The sequence below is a fragment of the Ziziphus jujuba genome, chromosome 9 (assembly GCF_031755915.1).
Source record: "Ziziphus jujuba cultivar Dongzao chromosome 9, ASM3175591v1".
Lineage (NCBI taxonomy): Eukaryota > Viridiplantae > Streptophyta > Magnoliopsida > Rosales > Rhamnaceae > Ziziphus > Ziziphus jujuba.
Genome location: NC_083387.1, coordinates 801,332 through 816,974, shown reverse-complemented (window position 1 = coordinate 816,974; position 15,643 = coordinate 801,332). Strand labels below are relative to the sequence as shown.

At 37.3% G+C, this 15,643-nt stretch overlaps 3 protein-coding genes across 5 annotated transcripts; 1 reads left to right on the top strand and 2 right to left on the bottom strand.

The window, feature by feature from the left end:
• The first annotated feature begins 961 nt into the window (after positions 1 to 961).
• Positions 962 to 3,684, top strand: LOC112492946 (protein RADIALIS-like 4). Its single transcript, XM_025077717.3, has 2 exons — positions 962 to 1,815; positions 2,918 to 3,684. Exons 1-2 carry the CDS (start codon positions 1,499 to 1,501, stop codon positions 2,943 to 2,945), a joined length of 345 nt encoding a protein of 114 aa, XP_024933485.2. The 5' UTR covers positions 962 to 1,498; the 3' UTR covers positions 2,946 to 3,684.
• LOC107426203 (uncharacterized) lies at positions 3,267 to 8,225 on the bottom strand. 2 transcript variants are annotated; one of them, XR_007242840.2, is made up of 5 exons: positions 7,865 to 8,225; positions 7,059 to 7,639; positions 5,658 to 6,173; positions 3,933 to 5,543; positions 3,267 to 3,648 (listed from the first exon to the last, which is right to left on the bottom strand). XR_007242840.2 is itself a non-coding variant. In XM_048480337.2 (4 exons), exons 1-4 carry the CDS (start codon positions 8,085 to 8,087, stop codon positions 5,418 to 5,420), a joined length of 1,446 nt encoding a protein of 481 aa, XP_048336294.1. In that variant the 5' UTR covers positions 8,088 to 8,225; the 3' UTR covers positions 3,267 to 5,417. The 2 variants fall into 2 exon arrangements, 1 of the variants encoding a protein (XP_048336294.1); XM_048480337.2 differs by having other exon boundaries at positions 3,267 to 5,543.
• A 2,152-nt stretch (positions 8,226 to 10,377) lies between these two features.
• Positions 10,378 to 12,832, bottom strand: LOC107426204 (two-pore potassium channel 5). 2 transcript variants are annotated; one of them, XM_048481533.2, is made up of 2 exons: positions 11,660 to 12,824; positions 10,378 to 10,839 (listed from the first exon to the last, which is right to left on the bottom strand). In XM_048481533.2, the coding sequence occupies exons 1-2, from the start codon at positions 12,727 to 12,729 to the stop codon at positions 10,692 to 10,694; spliced, it is 1,218 nt and encodes a 405-aa protein (XP_048337490.1). In that variant the 5' UTR covers positions 12,730 to 12,824; the 3' UTR covers positions 10,378 to 10,691. The 2 variants fall into 2 exon arrangements, with proteins under 2 accessions (XP_048337490.1, XP_048337491.1); XM_048481534.2 differs by lacking the exon at positions 10,378 to 10,839 and adding an exon at positions 10,856 to 11,008 and having other exon boundaries at positions 11,660 to 12,832.
• Between the last annotated feature and the right edge of the window lie 2,811 nt (positions 12,833 to 15,643).

Genomic DNA, 15,643 nt, shown 5'->3' with positions numbered 1-15,643 from the left:
TCCGAGTTGTGGCAGTTTTGGGTTCGTTATTAAGTTGAAACGAAACAAAAACGAAAAAAAAAAAAAAAATTACAAATTTTCTTCCAAGTTCAACGACTGCTATAACAGAAACGCGCGATCTGATCCTTATAAAAAAGTTCATTTTCTTCATTAAAAAAAAAAAAAAAAAAGGGAGGTAGAACCAATGAAGATATCTTTTTTCGATTTTAAATACCTCATTGAAGAGGTGTTTTTGCTATTAACAAAGCCCAAAGATAGGGGGCAATTCCACTGGGTCCAAACCTGTGGGGAGCAAAGGAGACAGGTGAGCATATCTAACAAAAAGCACTATCTTGCCCTAAGAGTCGCTGCCCCTGATGTATCATATATGCAAGAAGATCAAAAAGTTGTAGGGTCCGATGAGTTTCCACTAGCGACCCTATAACCTATCCTAACGTTAAAATTCATACATGAAATCTTGTTATTAGATTTTTTTTTTTTTGGGTTTTTTTAAGCTCTTCCGATGTCCTCCATTAATCTATGGTAGCTTAGTCAGTCTTTTTTGCCCAAATAATATTTCTGAATAAAAAGTCCTTCAAAGTGACCCAATCCTGGTTATAATATATATATATATATATATATATGCAATTTTCGTGGATATATAGAAAGATGAAGAGGCATCCTCTAATCCTACCCACACAAGTCTCTTTCCTTTCTTGCAAGCTCGAATCATAGAAAATATGTATATGGAATTAATATTATGGTGTATTATATTATGGCCTGGCCTATATTGTTATATTTTTAGGGTACAGTAAAGTTACATGTGATGCCATAATCCCGGATCTCATTCTCACGCCACTTATTGGAATCCAATGCTACATGGGAAAATATATATATATATATATATATTTTGTTTTTTGCTTTAGGGAAAAAATATATATATATATATATATAAAATATATAAAAAAGAGATTCTCGGTTTTGCAAGAAACGGTTAATGAGGTATTGAGTTTTTGTCTTGATCATTAGTTTCCCGTTTTGGCCCAAACGGATAGAGATTTTAATTACGTGTTACGTGTGGTTTTTAATTTTTATGTTTATTTTAATATAATAGAGTCTGGGTGGTTAAAGTTTAGATCTGGGTGGGTTGAAAATAAGGTTATCGGCTACACTTGCAAACAAACCAGAGTTTGCAAGTATTGGTAACCATGTCAGAAACCTGAGTTAGTAGCTGTTGATCAGTATCTGGTTAGCCCCCGCAAAGCAAGAAAGACACAAAAAGGCAAGGTGTCTGCTAGAATCTGATCAAGAGAATCAGACGAGGTACCAGGAAAAGATTCTTTCTCCGATACATATTAACATGCAAGAATAAGTAATGAATTATGAATATTTGGGCCATCCCTGCTATATTTAGTTCAGACAGTACTAGTCACTTGTACTCACAGGTCACTGGTCACTGGTCAGAGTGATAATCAAATCGAAGGGTGATACATATACATATATATATATATATATATATATGGATACGAATGATTTTCCCAAGGTGTTGTGTGGCTGGAGTTGGGAGGAGAACAAGCAATTTGAGCTGGCTCTGGCTGTGGTTGATGAACAAGACCCAGATCGGTGGCAAGAGGTCGCAGCCAAGATTGGAGGCCAGAAGAGTGCTGAGGATGTACAGAAACATTACGTTATCCTTCTGGAGGATTTGCAGGTCATAGAGTCTGGTCAATTGGACCATAAACTGGGACTGGGACTGGGACTGGGAGAAGCACACAATAATTATGTCCAACTCGACTGTATTCAATCCGCCGTATGCTGGACCAATGAAGATAACGAGTATGTATCATTCTCTCTTCTACTCCAATTTCCTAATTACTCTTGTATCTTTTATTTTATTTTTTTTTTTCTGGGGTCTAAACGTTTCCACTTCTACATAACCTAATCCACGTGCTCCAATCCCATCTGCTACTTAATTTGCTATGGTAGAAAACTAAATTAAAAAATGAAGGTTGTTTCTCTATGGTCCTTTTATAACTTAAATGATCTATATAACCAAGCCTGAAAGGTTTGATATATTTTAATTTTTTGGGGAACAATTTCTGAAGTTAGAGCTGATAAAAAACTAACACTAAAACAGACATATGCATTATCTCTTGCTGTTGCAAAAGGAGCAGTAAACTAATTGCAAGAATCAGTTTCTTGTATGGCTCTGCAAACAGACATATGTTCAGGCAGTACCACATGAAATCTGCATATTGCTTTTTCTGTACTTGAAATTCCTTCGAGTAATTCAGTTTAATAATTATGTAGCCTCCCTTTATAATTTAATTTTCCAGTTGTGACAGCATAATCAGATAGTCCTGGGTCCTAACTTTCTGATTAAGAATTTAGGGGTAAAATTAATGTAAGAGTTTACAAGGGAATGGGAAATTGTGATTGTCAATATGTCATATGGAGTAGTTGATCGTATGAACATTCAGTGGTTCTAGTGTCTCTCTCATGAAAATATTTAGATATGGCTCTTCCACGTGTACAATAAAAGCCATTGGATAAGGGGTGACTGGCGCTGATTGTTGCCGTTGGATAGGAAATCATCAGGAAATTACAAAATGGTGTGGTTGGCGAAAGCCTGTTGGTTTTCTAAGGTGGTTTTCTAGCAAAGCCCCCACTTGAACTGCATAGAAGGGCCGAGAGCGTTCAAGTCCAATACCAATAGCATTCCAATAACCAACTAATATATGTTCAGGGTTGGGTGGCTCAGGTTCAATGTTATTTATTTATTTATTTTAAGTAGAGAGAGTTATCAAGTTTTTGGTGCTAAGTGATTATTTGTACCCAGTCCGCACTGAAAACAGAGTCAAAGATTTCATGTAATTATTACATCCTTTGAATTACAACATTATTCTTTTGTGATTTTGGGTAAAATGTGGAGGTACAGTTTGCTGGTTCAGTTGGACTTGAATTAGTGTATTCACAGAAGCAGCAGTAGAAAAGCCATTCTTTTCCAACAGAAGCACACAGCACGAAGCAAAGCAAAGCAACAAGTGAGAAGAGCTATGTTAAAAGTGTAATTGATTACAAGTAATTTAAGATGCATGTAGTTTTAATTAAATTTTGAAAATGAAGCACTTTATCTTCTTGCATAACCTCAAAAAATAAAATAAAAATTGATTTACTGGAATGGGTTGGCGGCCTCTCTCTTTCTTTTCCTCTTGCTCTCTCTCTCTGATGCAAAAATTGGAATCAATGTAAAGGATATAAGGGAGCAAGACTATCAATTGAGGGGCTACAAAGTACAAACAACCACTAGTAATGAAATTAAGAATGTCATATAAGAAATGAGTATAAATCATGAACAAGTCACAACTTTAATTACTAGCAAACATAACTATGCCATTACCCCAAAAAAAAAAAAAGAGTAAACATAACTATGCTATCTTTTCCTAAATCATTTCTTCATTACTACTGCAAACTATGCAAAGCTCCTCCGCTCCGCGTGGTGTCTGGGTATCGACCACATTGAGCTGCGGTTGGATTTTTGACCATGAAGGCCTATGAATTATGAAATCCCTCCCTCTATAACTTTTACTAAACCAAACCAAAACCACATGTAATTTGTTGTATCTGGTTAAGACCTGTGCTTTTGGCTGCTTCTCAATCTTGATGTGCCTCCAAAAGTAATAAAGAAAAGGGGGAAAAAAAAAATATTATGTACCAAAGCAAGAGTGAGTTAATTAAAAATAAATAGATAAATAAGAAAATGAATTAGGAGGGAAAAAGAAAGAGAGGAATGATATGATATGGCAAGCCAGGGAAGAGGCAGTGCATGAGTAGAGCCACAACAGCTTTCCGCATTCTGGTGATGGCTCCATCCATGCTCTGCCGCTTCCCTGTCTTTTTATTTTCCAAACCCATTTCTCTTTTTTTCTCCATCCATGGATTTCAACGTTTACCTCTATATTTGTTTGCCACCGAACCAAGAAATTGCCTGTCATTCCACAATTTCGCTTTGAATTTCATCAATTTCTTCATCAGCCTTTTCATTCTACGCATATATTTATAGTTATATATATATATAATATATATATAAACATGCGAGACTAATCGTACAAACATGTACTGTCCACCCAGTTCACTAAGCTCACCGTGTACTACAATCTCGTACTAAATTTAAAACATATTAAAAATAAATATCTGATGAAAGCCCAAAATTATATGTACTGCACCCCAACCTGTACTGTACTACTACATCAAATGCATCATTATTCGAAGAGTACTGGAGTGAAGAAGGGCCCTCTTCCAAGTTCCAACCCGACACAGAAACTATCAATAGTAAGGGCAAAACGAGCCAAATTATGGGCAACAAAACAACATTGGATCTACATTCTACGGGGAGAAAAGGCACAACAAAAATTTGGATAACTGCTGCTAGCTGCTAACTGCTAACTGCTAACTGCTAAGCTTCCTTCCAACTGATTCTAGGACAAAAGCAGCATTCTGTTATCAAAGACTCCTCTCCATCATGAAGTCAATTGACAAATTACCATGTATGGATTCAGGATCCTTTTGTGTTTTATGTGGACAATATTCCACCATATAAATATTCGTTTCCTCTACTTTTGAGCAAAAGATTCCCAAGCGGATTAGAATAAAATAAGAAAATGCAACCCTACACAAAATACAGCATCATCTGGTAGTTGAACTTGTATAGGGCAGGGATTTGCAAGAGGTTGTTTGGTTTGCTTGCTTGATTTGCATTTCCTATTCTTTTTTTTTTTTTTTTTTTTTTTTTCTTTTTTTCCCCCTAGATAACAACTTTTGACTAGACGAAAGGATCCACTGGCATTTCTCCTTACTAAAAATTTAAGAAACATCAAACTCAAAAGCCCATGAAATGAGATAATTAGGATTCATCTCATTTGGGCCAACCCAACATCAAATGGTCAATCTCATTATATACTCTTAACACACTCCAGTTTTCAGTTTCGACTTTTTACAAAATTAATTAATTAATTAAGCAAATTACGAATTGGTAGATCCGGCGTGGCGTAGACGGGTCTTTGTTTGGATGTGGAAGGTTAGGTTTGGTGGCCACCCCACATCCTGGCACCCACATGGTAGGTCCATATATGCTATACATTCTTAAATGACAACTCTACAATTTGTGAATCCAAAACAGCCAAAACACCAAAACCTCCAAATCCAAATCCAATCATTTTTCAGATTGCATTATCATTTTTAATATCAAATTATCATATAATTTCACAACATGAACTTGGTATAAGAAATGTAAACTATTTATTAATCAGAAAAACATGCCCTTACGGGCTTGTTTAGGTTCACTGATGTTGAGGGCAAATCCTGTATTTCTGAGATGGAAAATGATTTTTTGATGAGTCTGAGATGGAAAATGATGGAAACAATAATCAAGTTGAAATTTATGTGAGAAGGACGTCAAAGTTACTTAGAATCCATTCTGCCTCTTCGTCTTCGTCACTGACAAAAATTTCAGTGCCAACGTCTATTGATGTCCATACCCTTGTAGCAGGAGTGGTGCCAGGATCCTGTAAAAATGAATTACATTACACATTTCACATCTGACATATATGTGTATATATATATATATATATATAATTAATTGTTATTTATATAATATAAGGATTAACGCTACTACTAGCCTGATAGAAGTAAAGCCTGCTGGAAAGGCCACCAACATCAAGCTCCCAACTTCTGCCATCTCCAATCCAACCAACCCCTTGTTTGGTTGGATAGCCATAGTCAGCCCATATGGGATGAGGCAACAACTGAACTATCTCTTGCGCTTGAGGATTGCTGTAAGGATCACAAAGGCTCACAGGATGCTCCAAATGTTGGGCATTCCCAGGAGCACAGTAATAGTGGTATGCCGAGTATGGGAAATTAGCAGTATCATTTCTGTAAATCTTTCTGTCATCAGGAGTAATATGGTAAGGTGGGCAGTTCACCAATCCTGTAGGGCTGCACCAAGCAGGAGTTTCTGGGTTTATTATCATCTCATTGTATCTGGTTACATCAGTCAGGACATCCCCATTACAAGGCAACCCATTGTTCTTCCAGCAGCTTCCTATATCAATCAAGTAGAACTGGCTCTTGGGTCCTCCTCCTTTTTTGATATCCAAATTCAATTTCACCTTGAAGTTTGGTGATTCTGGATGCTGAAATCCAACTCAGAACTGTCACTTTTCTGGTGTTATAAAAACCAACCAACCAACCAACCAATTCACAAAACTAACCATACATATGTCAAATCTCGTTTTCAGTGTTTTTACTTTACATAATAAAATAAACACCCCATTTGTTCTCATTATATATTTATATCAGGCAAACATGCCTAATATAAAAATACCAAAAATATGATATGCTAGCTGCCAGGACTCCCAAACTATTATCTGCCAGGCTCTCGTCCTTGGCTCAGAAAACAGACAATAAACTTATCAGAGAAAGCTTCATCGGATGATGACAGGTAAACCAGATCAATTATTCAAGCCTTTACACATGCCCAATACAAAAATACTAAAAATATGATATGCTATAGAACTCACAAACTATTATCTGCCACGCTCCCGTGCTTGGCTAAGAAAATATACAACAACTTATTAGAGAATGCTTCACTGGGTGATGACAGGTAAACTAGATCAATTATTCAAGCCTTTACCCCAGTTAAAGTATGTATCACCTAAAATAAAGTCCATTTCCCTTAGGGTTGCAAAATGCAATCAGACAAATAGCCGCACAATTATTGCTCCACTGTGTTTCATTATGGCATTTCTCAAATATCTAACATTCATAACAAGCAATTAAGAAAGCATATAATCTTTCATCTCTCATATGATATGACCACTATATTACAGTTTTATCATCAAAACAAACAAGCAGAGTATCTACCTCTTCTTTGTTATGTTAGAAATTAAATCCCTATTTGGGGAATTATTTAGACTTTAGAATAATAAAAAGCCAAGACCAGTAGCTCAAGCGTAATCTTGAACTAATTTCAGGGGAAGGAAAGCTACAGATTCAAAATTAATCTGGTTTCCACTTACAGTTTTGAGCATTCCTCTTGTGTCGTAACGGTAGCCTCCAGAAAATCCTCTGGTTGCATCCGCTCTAAGGTACAGCATCAACCATGGGTACTTCTTTGAAGTCTTAAGCTTATGCTTGAATACCCAACTTCCAGCACCGACTTTCTTTTCCCAAACAACTTCATAGTAAGATATCCCATCAAGTCCATTGTTAGGATCAGAACCCAAATCATAAGTACCACTAAAACCTCCTCTCAATATATTGCCATCCAACAAAGCAGTCTCTGAATGGCTGAAGGTTGGCTGATTCATACACCCCTTTCCAAAGCAAGGAAAACTTTCTGACCTAAAAGGTGGTATCTTTGCCCCATTAGCAGGGCATAAACCAGACATGGTGTCAAAGTTTCCATTTTTAAGCATGACCATCCAAAACTGCCATGGTTTTGGGAAATCTTCAACCTCACATAAAGAACCCAGATAGAGCTCCTTGTGTGCTGCATAAAGGTCTGCATTGTTTAGAGCCACTGGACTCAACCCTGGGAATGGTGTGCCAACTCCAAGTTTGTTATCAATTTTTCTTATTCTGTGTTCCAGAGAAGAACCTGCCCCATATCATATATATATATAGCATGATTAATTATATCTATCAACAAAAAAAAAGCTTCTGGTCTTGTGGGGGTTTATGAGAACTAGGAACATAATATTAAATGTATAGCATTGAATCAATTATTAAAATGGAAGATTTAATGATAACATACCCAGGGGCAAGAGCAGAAAATAAAAACAAAAAACTAAGCACTAGTCTGTACTCCATATTGGGACCTTACCTCTGAGATCAAAACAATCAGCAGCTCTTGGGCTACCCATGCCAGGAGCTTCTGCACCAACTTCATTACAGAAGTTCCAAGCTTCAAAGGCCACTCTCAGTTCATCTCTTCTCATTCCCGGGTCTCCCACAGCCGAGGTGTACTGTTTCCCGCTTGCACCAGAAACACTATTTATAAGCAGCATTAAGATCCACACAAATAACTCATTCATTTGATTCCTCATGGCTCAAAGCCTGGCTGTGTGCTCCACACTTCACAGACTGAAGAGGCACACGGGACAGCTCCTATTTATAAGTAAGAAAAATAATCTAGTGTCCGGGAATGGGCCTCCTCGGGCTCAGCTAGCTTGCAGGAGAGATGTTGGCCTTACCATGATGTTTTATTTTGTTTTATTGTTGAATTAAATTATATTTAATTCTTTTGGGACACAGAGTTAATTAACATAATTTACATTTAATGTACTTGGTAAGTTTTTTATTATTTCATATGTATTTGGTAAGTTGTGTGTGATACAGTTTTTACCCAATTTAAGGTGTGGTTCCGTTCTTTTCTCCTGGAAACTGAGATTATCTCATATCATATTACTGACTCCGGGCACTTTACTTCTTTTTTTTTTTTTTGGGAAAATTTATTTGATATTTTTTGAATTGTAGTAAAGCGACATACAATCAATTGAAGCAGTAGTTGGCTTCTTTTGGCCCACTGTCACTGTAATTGGGTACAACTTTTACGTGCGTGAAAGTCAAAAAAGCCTGACTGCCAAACCGTGTTTTGTCTAAAAAGTAGCCAAGAAAGGAATATGTCCTGTTAGCGTAATTATTGAAAGCAACGCAAAAATAAAATAGGTGAGAATTTCCTTTTTCTTCATTCTAGCGAAGTTATGGTATGGATTTACCATTATTGCGACTTCAAGTTGCTTTGAAGAGATTGAAATTTTACCAATATGGAGTAAGGTTGGAATAATAGCATAAATAATCATTTAACCAATAAAACATTATGCTCCAGGAAGTCTTTAGTTTTTTTAGAAGATTTTTTTTTTTTTTTTTTTTTTTTACAGTTCGAGTTTAGAAGGTCTTGGGTCTAAAGGTTCAATTTTAATCAACACCAAATCTAAGCCAAACCCTCTTTTTTTTTTTTTATGTAGATATATTTTTTAGTTTTGGATTATTCATCTGAATCATTAATGATGAGTAGATGAATTAATGAGCAAACAGAATCGTGGTTTGAAAATTGCAATTTATTGAAACCAAATAGCGTTATTAAGAAAATACTAAATGTGTTGTGGTGTACACAACAATAATGCTTTATGGTAGTAAATGAACGTCATAATAATCTTAAAAGGTGATTGGCTCAGATGATTACTTGATACAGAATCATTATCAAAGAGCATGTTTTTAGTTGTCATAGTAGTACTAGTATACATGTACCAGGAAGAAAGGGAAAAATCATGAGTAAATAATTATTTATTTTGTTTCCGTGTACGCAGCATGTGATTTGGCTAAGTAGCTAAAACATGTAATTAATTTGTCCAACAAATTTAAGGGAACAGGGAGTGTTAGGTTGGGTGACAAATAAAAGACCAAACCAGCAAAGAGGTAGAATAAGATGTTTATCTGGTTCTGGCTGACTTGTCAATTAGGTGGATTAAAGATTGTGCATCATAATTTGCCTGGAAGGAAGGATTTTGTTATTCCCTTGAATTAGAACTCCTATCAAATCTGTGTTGTTTTCTGGACTTATGCCAAAATGAATGAATGAGGTATTAAAGATGGCAATCACCTATTCGACAAATTCAAGGGGAGGGATCCGGTTTTGGGTCGCTACAAATTAAGCAAGGCAACTTCCTAGCAGTAGCAATTGCAATGCCAATGCAAAATCCAAGCATGATGATCGTGTTTGCAAAGTTACAACAACAATGCCAAGTAAACTGGCTGTCCGCAATGGGGTTTATTTTTTGTGATTGCAACTTTCGAGATTGAACATTACATTCACCCGCTCATCAGAAACCAACAACAAGAGGTGTGACATTGGCTTTGCAGAAAAATAACATTGCATGATTCGTGGATATATATCAATGGTAGTGACAAGAGCTTATTGTCCCAAGAGGAAATCAGGAATCTATCGAATTCTTTGTTTTGGAGTGGAGTGAGTGGGCTATTCCTTACTGAACCCGACTCAAAAGTTCCAAGTGTCAAAACCGAGACAACTCTTTAGCAATGGCCCAAAAGTTCAATTAGTCAAACAAATTTCACTTTTTTCTTTTTCTTTTTTTTTTTTTTTAAATTTTTAATGACCTTATCTGGGTCAAGCTCAACTTAGCTATGCTATGGAGTAGTTCACTAACCACTGCTAGTTCTGTTCACAAAAGTTGAAGGTCCTTACCCATCTACATTTTTTTCGGTCATCACTAACTCTACTTAACAAGATCGCTTGTAATTTAATAAAATGACACATTCTGCATGCCAAAAAATGATAGAATAATGCTTGCATTCCTCCCAAGTTCAAGCAATTGGAGTCCAAATATGAAAAAAGAAAAAAGAAAAAAAGAAATGCATATATGGATATCCATTGCATTTTTCTGCTCTCTTTTCTTTTTAGATGGTTTCTTTTTTGTTTGATACATCGTTACAGTATTGAGATTTAAAAATATTTTAAAATTTGTACAATTTTCATATATGTACAGTGCTCTGCTCCCCAGGCCAAGGAATGCATGAGTATAAATGCATGGTGCTCTGCCCCCCATCCCTTTTGAGTCTTGACACCCTTTCTTTATTTCCTTTTCGCTGAAATAATTATAGACAGATCCTCATTTGAAAGGCTTTTGCTGTCATAAGTGGTTCTCTAACAGATCAGGCAGTGTTATCTTCCCACAATTGTTTGGGTCAAGCTTACTGAACTGATTGCAGATCTGCAATATATCCTTCTCCCCTATCTTTCCCATCTCTTTAAGCTTGTAAATGACGTACTCTGATTTGCTGCGATAAAAGCATAGGTTAGGAAAAGAATTCAATATACAACAGCTAGCTAGTGAATACGAAACCTAGCTAATCCCTTGCATTGAGACTGTTGATTGATCAAGAAAAGAATTTATGTATTTCTTTCTTCTTGTTCCCTTGATAATGGTACATTTACGGATTTTCCTTTCTGCAAAATTATGTGATGGGCATTAACCAATTTATTTTGGCACTGAGAAACGACTATATATATATATATATGCATAATGCATTCCCCTTTTCTCTAATGGAAGCAATCTTCTTTTCATTTTCAGCATATAACTATTGGCTTGCTCAAGAATTAGGACTATAAAATTAGAGGTTAATTAGTTAAGCACAAAACACTACATAGCGTCCACTCTCTTTGCCCAGGACCTCTAGCTAAGAGAGGGATTTTATAGACTAAACAGACCTAGAGCCTTTCCCTGACTCCAACAAATAAGCTTTCTGCAATTTAGGGGGATCGAGTAAAGGGCAGGTGCCTTTTTCTTTGGCATCTTATTTTGACATCTTAACAGAGACATAATAACCATATATATATATATGCCACTTAAAACTTTTATGAACATCAAGAATAAACAAGACCATCTAAGATTCAGTTGTGTGTCAATAACATATACATATAAACTGAAAACCAATAAGCTAGTTTTCCTGTAGTCCGGTTCTGTTTCAAAATCTCAATTACGTCCAACCAAATAAATACATTCAATTTCAACATTCAACAAACAACAATTTGTCAAAGCTTCTTCAAGGAAGCGATAAAGAATGGCAGAAACAACAACACCCCACGGACAAGACGTACCTAATGAAACCGGTATTATTGATGTCGGCTGCAAGCAGATCCTGGACAGTAATATCCCTATGCAACACCCACTTGGTGATCCTCCTGTGCCGCTTATCAATCCTAGCCTCTGCCAAATATAAAAAAGCACGCGCCACGGCCAGCGTGGATAGCAGAAGCCAAACGGCAGCGAAAAGCCTCCCGGGCAGAGTCTTAAAAGCCCTGTCCCCATAACCAACTGTCGTAACCGACATAACCGACAGATAAACGGAATCAATCCAATTCAAATGCTCCAGAAAATGCAAAACAAGCGCTCCCATTCCGATGCACAAGACGACCACTCCCAAAGCCAAACCCACCTTCAGTCTGATCCTCATCCTGCCCTTGGCCACATCAAAAATGTAGTCCCTAGCAGAAAATCCATGGTGGTGAGAGTGGGACTGGGACTGGGACTGGGCTTGATGTTGTTGTTGGCCCATTTGAATCCCCGCCAGTATTAGGCTTTCTTGCAAGTCCAGCACATAATTGACAACCCCGCTCAGCAAAATGTCTATGAACCCAAAACCAACCAACACAAAGACGCAAGCAAAGAGCTTCGTAAGCGGCGTTAAGGGGGCTATGTCCCCGTAGCCAATCGTGCACATGGTTACTATGCAGAAGTAGAGAGCATCTACAACCGGGTGGGTTTCTATCCCGGAGAACCTGTCCCTGTTGAAGGAGTAGATGACAACTCCAAGAGCGAGATATATGATAAGCAAAAACACGGCTTGCCTGATGATAATGGAGCTAGAATCCAACTGTGGTTTAGGAATCTGGGCGGCCTTTGCTTTTCGGTCCCGCATGACGGACATGGCTGGGGCTGTTCTGCACCGGTGGAGTTGCTTCCTCTTTGGGGCATCGTATTCAGTTGAGGCGGCTGACGACTGTGGGTCTTGTCGTCGTGGTGGGGTTTCTTGGAAGATGAGTAATGAGTCGCTGAGAGAGGGAGCGACTCGAAAGGAGTAATCTTGGTGCTCGATTATGGGCTGGAGTTGTTGTTGTTGTTGCTGATGGGGCCTTGTTTGGGCGGCGAGAAAGGGCTCATTTTCCATCGGCAGAAAACAAGGAGAAAAATAAAAACCGGAACTTACTGGGGGAATAGATAAGGTGGTAGTTGGCCTAAAGTGTGTTCTCTGAAATTTGAGCGATCTATTGGCTTAACGACCGTTCATAAAAGTTTCATGGGACCCACAAATAATTGAGATATAGACGCTGAGTGTTTCGCAATAAAATAAAACATAAAAAAACTCTGTTTTGTATGTTTGCTATATATTAAATGTATTATGCATGCTGTGTATTATATATAATTAGCCGCTTTCTGATGGGTGATAAGACAATCAGCCAACATAAACTGCATTATATATATATATATATATACATGTTTAACTGGATGTAATATAACGAGAGATGTATAGAGAAATTGTGAAAAATTGTATATTTAATTATTTTTAAGTATAATTTTTTAAAGCATTTTATGTTCCATTATATACCGTGAGATATATAATTGGTTTAAGTACTTTTTTACTATATACAATAGGATGTGAAATACCTATTTTAGCAAAAACATAAAATTTACTATAGTATAGTAAAATTATATAGATATTGCTTAATAGCCATAAAATTATACAGATATATGTTTAATACCTAAGATGATTTGTAATGAAATACCTTCCTTAATTGATAGGGCTAATTACATTTCACTTTTTGAATTATAGCACTTTGCTTTCAAATTACAAAAAGCTACATTTGTGTTTTGGACTCGAAAATTGGATCAGCTAGGTTTAGAGAGTTGTTGACTTTTGAATACAAAATCTCTTTGATCTTGTTATATATGATATTCCAAATAAGATAAAAAGAAGAAGGAAAATAATAATAATAATAATAAGAGCATGTAACATTTATAACCTTTCCCACATATACCAAAAAAAGCTAAACCAAAGTCTTTTGATTGAGTTGTAGAAAAAAAAAAAAAATGTCATTTGACTTGAGAGAAATGAGAAATGACCAAGTACCTTTGGAACGGACAAATATGGTAGGAATCACACATATTGATCAAATGGCTTGACTTTACAAAACCAAGAGTTTGATGGGAGAGATTAGAGAGAAGAAACGGGAAAATTCAAGGAATCATCAATATATTAGTCTAACTGCACGAAATTTAAATGACACAATATAATAATATGGGACAAATCGTTGGCTTAATCATCTTGCAACGTCCCCAGTGAAGATAACCACCCTTTTTCCACACGGGCTTGAATTTAAATACTCCGTAGTAATTCCTTTTTGTTTCGATAAGTCAACCGTTAATATCCCTTGCAAGTAAATAATCCACACGATATTAGTATTATGCTAGCACAAATCACGTAGTAAAGCATGCAACAACAATCGTTAGAAAAAGGGACAAGCAAACAAGGTAATAACACAATTGAAGGAAATGCGTTCGTTTTATTTAGTTTCGATGGAGAGAACAACAGAGAGGTTTATAAGCACGCTATTAAAAGTTTTCACCTATGCTTGTGGTCTAGCCCAACAACTCGCCTACTAGCCACCTCCTCTAAAGAGCTTATTGAGCCATTTTCATTTCGACAGAAATATACATCAAAATATGCAAGGAATCATAATGACACTACTTCTTACAATGGAAACTAGAAATCAAAGCAAGTGACCATGGGCTTGACTAATAACCTTGGATGAACTTAACTTGATTACAGTCAAAATGCGGAGGTGTGTGTGACTCTTACATCCTCCCCCACTCATTCTGTCGACGCCCTCAACGACTCAGCTGCTTTGAACTCCTTGATCTTCTGCATGTGAAGTGCCAAGTTGACCTCTTTCTCCCAGCTGGTTTCCTCCTCTCCTAGCCCCTTCCACTTGATGAGGTAGTCCCATACTGGCTGTCGGTGCACGTGTTTGATTCTTTCTGCAAGGATCTCCTCCATTTCTTTCATCGTCTTCGGCAGCTTGCTCTTGACTTCAGCTCTTGCTAGAGTATTGCGCCTCTGGATCCTCCTTGTCTGCATAGTATGGCTTAAGGTTACTAACGTGGAATACCGGATGCATTCTCATCCATTTTGGGGTTACCATCTTATGTGAGGCTCTCCCGACTTTGGCGATGATTGTCATTGGTCCCTCATACTTTCTCATCAATCTGGGGTCCATATCTCTTAGCCAATGAAACTGCTCTCGGGTTAGTTTGACCATCACCATATCCCCCATATTGAAATCCAGGGGTCTCCGTTCTTTATCTACCTATTTCTTCATTCGATTTGTCGCCTTCTCTAAGTAAGTCTTGGCTATCTCCAAGTTGTTCTTCCACTCTTTAGTGAAGTTGAAGGCCCTTGGGTTCTTACCTTGATACTCGCTGATTGTATGTGGAAGCAAAGGCTTCTGACCATTAACAATTTCGAAAGGGCACTTACCCGTGGGGGACCCCTTCTGTGCATTGAAGCAGAATTGTGCTACATCAAGGAATTGTGCCCAATTCTTCTGGTTGGCACTGATAAAGTGGCATAGTTACTCCTTCAACATGCCATTGAATCTTTCTGTTTGTCCATCAGTTTGCTGGTGATAGCTGGAGGAGATGTTGAGTTGGGACCTAAGAAGTCTGAATAATTCGGTCCAGAAAGATCCCGTGAACTTCGCATCTTTGTCACTGACAACGTGTCAAGGAACACCCCAATACTTCACCACAAATTTGAAAAACAGACAGACCGTCTCCTCAGCTATACAGTATTTCGACGCTGGGATAAAAGTTACATATTTCGAGAATCTATCCACAACCACCAAAATACTTGAGAGATCCCTGATCTTTAGAAGGTTGGTGATGAAATCAATTGACACGCTCTCCCATGGACACGCCGGGACAAATAATGGCTCCAACAACCCCGATGGTTTCTGCCTCTCTACTTTGTCTTGTTGGCACACAAGGTAGGTTCGGATGTAGTCCATGATATTGTCGCGCATTTG

What these genes read in the sequence shown, in the direction of transcription:
- LOC112492946 (XM_025077717.3), top strand. Translation starts at nt 1,499, where the DNA reads ATGGATACGAATGATTTTCCCAAGGTGTTGTGTGGCTGGAGTTGGGAG. An exon ending in TGGACCAATGAAGATAACGA is followed by an intron (nt 1,816 to 2,917) that starts GTATGTATCATT and finishes GTGGAGGTACAG; the next exon opens with TTTGCTGGTTCAGTTGGACT.
- LOC107426203 (XM_048480337.2), bottom strand. Translation starts at nt 8,087, where the DNA reads ATGAGGAATCAAATGAATGAGTTATTTGTGTGGATCTTAATGCTGCTT. An exon ending in CAAGAGGAATGCTCAAAACT is followed by an intron (nt 6,174 to 7,058) that starts GTAAGTGGAAAC and finishes GTTGGATTTCAG; the next exon opens with CATCCAGAATCACCAAACTT. An exon ending in GCAGGCTTTACTTCTATCAG is followed by an intron (nt 5,544 to 5,657) that starts GCTAGTAGTAGC and finishes TCATTTTTACAG; the next exon opens with GATCCTGGCACCACTCCTGC.
- LOC107426204 (XM_048481533.2), bottom strand. Translation starts at nt 12,729, where the DNA reads ATGGAAAATGAGCCCTTTCTCGCCGCCCAAACAAGGCCCCATCAGCAA. An exon ending in AATAATACCGGTTTCATTAG is followed by an intron (nt 10,840 to 11,659) that starts GTACGTCTTGTC and finishes CTTTTATCGCAG; the next exon opens with CAAATCAGAGTACGTCATTT.